A 3,516-nucleotide genomic window follows, 5' to 3' on the forward strand; every position below is an offset into this window, starting at 1 on the left:
AGCAAAAACCTCTTGGTTTTCTTGAGGTCAGATACATCAACATATGGCCTCTCTTACGTCTGATCTTGGATCTTCTAGACAACTTTCTAGCACAGAATTCAAGAGCCAGACTATTGAGATCTCCTCGAGCAGTGTGCATATTTTTGGGATTAGACATCCATCATTAGCTGAAATTAATTCCCCTCTGGCATGTCAACTCAAATTTCTGTGCAAATTAATTTCTGCTGTTTACTATTCTCAACTAATGATGTTGTTTTGCATGCTAACTTTTGTGTATATATTTGTCATAACTCCCACTCTCACACTTTTTCACTCACAAACCCACACAAAACCCTTGTTACCTAAACTCTCTTCAAGGCTCTTCATCGTTATTCATCTTCTTCAACATTCAAACATTCATCTTCTTCAAATGGACTCCCAACAACAAGTGTACAACTACTCACAATAGACGAAAGCTTCTGAACAACATGCTAACGCTCCTGAGCAAACCTCAACTAAAACTGCTACAACATTTATCACTGCCTACAAGGAACCTCATGTTCTTGATCGTCTAACTCAAATCAATCTAGCTACACCTTTTAATAAACTGGAAGTTTTGTGTGAGTCTCTAGTGGATTTTGATAATATGAAGCTAAATGGAGTCGACTTCACCGAAAAACTAAAGAAACAAGCCTGGAAAACTTAATTTCAGAGCCTTTATGGTCCCATTTATACTTTTTGGGTCAAGGAGTTCTGGAGATTCGTAGATTGCGATGACCACTGTATCGTCTCATTTGTTCTGGGTGTGAAGATGATCATCGCTGAAAAATCAATTGCAAAGCTTCTGAACATGGAGAAAACTGGGGGAAGAAAAATCTATAACATAAACCCTAGGGCAAGATAAATGTCTCAGGAAATTGTTCCCACCATCTTCAAACAAGGCTCTGACGACAGATCCTCCAAGAACAAAGAACTTCACCAAAATCTGAGAGTTTGGTTGAAGATCATTCTAGGTACCACTCACCACCGCCCAACGTCAAACTCTTCAGACTACATCAACACCGACCAGAAGTGTATCCTTTACTTCCTTCAAAAAGGATTGAAATTGAGTCTCCATGCATTGCTTTTCAAATACCTAAGGGATTCATTCAGAGACACAAGGAATCACATGAAACCCAAAAACTACATCCCTCTAGAAAGACTCATATATGATGTTCTGATTGAAATCGGGTTAGTAGACCATCTGATATCCCACAATCTGATGGAAGATGTGATTGTGGATGTTGGCAAGCCTCTGAATGCCAGGAATCTAAAAAGCATTAGGGTTATTGAAAGAGTCTTAGCAAGACCAAGTTTGGATACATCTTGGGAAGCTCTGAAGGATCAGAGAAAGATTCCAAATAGTCTTTATCTGTTCTCCAAGATAGATCCTCCTGAGGTCATTGCCTACTACCTCCAGGATCTGGTAGCTCAAGGAGTGGATATCTCAGAGTTCACAAAAGACTGCCCTCCAGAACATCCTCCAAATTTCATGAAGAGAATGTGAGAGCCTTCTGAAAGGAATTCGAAGAAGAAGACTTTGAAGTTGGGAGATACGTCAGAAACCAGACCACCCATGTCTCTGGTCTCATTTGCTTCAAGTAAGTCAATTCCCTCTGACACTCGTTTAAACTCTAATTTAAAGCAACTATCTTCCTCTCTACCTCAACCCTCTTCTACCTATACAAACTCTAAAACCATAACATCCACTTCAAATCCATCTGAACCTAATAATTCTAACCCACCACCCCCTCCCCTCCAACAATTTAATCTCACCACCACAACACTCCCCATCTCTGAAGCTTTACTTCTAAATGAACCCATCTCACCTCCATCTTCAACTCCCTCATCTCCACCTTACTATGACATATCCTCTGACTTTGACCAGCTAGAAACCACTGATCTTCCATCTCCAACACTAGCTCAACTCCAAGCCAACGTACTATCTGAACAAAACCCATCTGAGCCTGAAACCTCAATACCTTCCCCATCTGAACATCCCACTGAGCAACAATTTGAACCTCAAACAGTCTCACCATCTGAACTTCCCATTGAACCCACTTCTGAATCCCCCATGACACAAACCTCTGACCCTCCCACTGAAACCAACCCCACCTCACCAGAAACCATCAATCTAGCTTCTGACCCTGAACCAACCTTTCCCACCCTAGAAGAGTCCGTTGCTTTATTGTTTGAGTCTTCAGTTGTGAAGCTCAGATCACTGTCTAAGAATTCCAAACTAAGTGATGATCCCTTTAAATTAAGGAATCATTGGAATGGATTTATCAGATGGATTACATCTGAGTATTCAAGCTGAAAGGTCTCTCTGAACAAGTCAGAAATGACCACATCAAAGAAGCTGAGGAGAGGCTAAAGGCTCGTCTGGCCAGAGAATCTGAAGAGAAAGCTCGTCAGGAAGCTAACGAAAAGGCAAGACTGGAAGCTGAAGAGAGAGCAAGGAAAGAAGCAGAAGAAAAGATTGCCGCTGAGGCTGCTTCTACTGAAGTTAAAGCTAAAGCCAAGGCTGACGCCGAAGAAGCAGCACGCATTGCTGCGGAAGAATCTGCCAAGGCAAATGAAGTGGATCTGACTCAAGGGGAGACATCTAACTCTGGTCTTGCTCCATTTGTGCTGAAGACTCTGGAGGAACTCCAGAAAGAACAACAAATCCTACGAGCCAGATTGGATCAACAAGACTTTATCAACCCAAGTATTCAGAATCTCTTGAATTATCCCTTAGGCACATTAGGATTTCTGCTCTATTTTTCTCTTATGTTATTCTAAGTATTTCTTTTAACTTCTGTACTTGCATTTCCTATCCGATGAAGTTTTTATCTTGCTACTTGTTTGTCTTTTTGAGTCTGATAAACAGGGGGAGACATAATTCAACAGCCTTCTGATGAAATAAATATCTAAGTCTCATAATGCACTACTTACATTCCAAAAATATCATGTTTTCTAAGTTTTGTAGGAAAGATCTGAGTAAATCATCTGAGAAATAAGTTAAGCAACATAAGAAGATCTGGTAAGAACGTCTAAACCCTTTAGTATCGGATTCAGGGGGAGATTTCCTATCTCAAGGGGAGTCACAATACATCTGACTCTCTAACTACCTTTCCTTTATTATTATAAAGTATCATTGTTTCATCAATAGTTTGTAGTTTTGTCATCATCAAAAAGGGGGAGATTATTAGAACAAGATTTTGATTCTACAATTTATCCTTAAGTTTTGATGATAACAAAGGATGAAATATTTTGGTACACTGACAAAATTCTCTAAGTGTGCAGGGCTATAACGATCAATGCATCTGAAGTAACAAAGTCTAAGTGTTAAGCAAATCCAGAATAACTGAACTAACAGCTGAATACGTCGCTCTGATGACTCAAGGCTCTGATCTTATGAATCTGAAAGATCTCTCATATGAAGTCTCTAAGGCTCACTACATCTGAAGAATGTAAAGTAAAAGATTAATCAAGAGCTTCTAATGAAAATATCAA

At 39.8% G+C, this 3,516-nt stretch overlaps 1 protein-coding gene across 1 annotated transcript; it reads left to right on the plus strand.

Annotated features, from left to right (window-relative positions):
• Window positions 1-1,594: 1,594 nt before the first annotated feature.
• LOC127092845 (eukaryotic translation initiation factor 4 gamma-like) lies at window positions 1,595-2,802 on the plus strand. The gene is made up of 2 exons (XM_051031740.1): window positions 1,595-2,261; window positions 2,354-2,802. The coding sequence occupies exons 1-2, from the start codon at window positions 1,595-1,597 to the stop codon at window positions 2,800-2,802; spliced, it is 1,116 nt and encodes a 371-aa protein (XP_050887697.1).
• Window positions 2,803-3,516: the final 714 nt, after the last annotated feature.

The sequence above is a fragment of the Lathyrus oleraceus genome, chromosome 1 (assembly GCF_024323335.1).
Source record: "Lathyrus oleraceus cultivar Zhongwan6 chromosome 1, CAAS_Psat_ZW6_1.0, whole genome shotgun sequence".
NCBI classification, from domain to species: domain Eukaryota; kingdom Viridiplantae; phylum Streptophyta; class Magnoliopsida; order Fabales; family Fabaceae; genus Lathyrus; species Lathyrus oleraceus.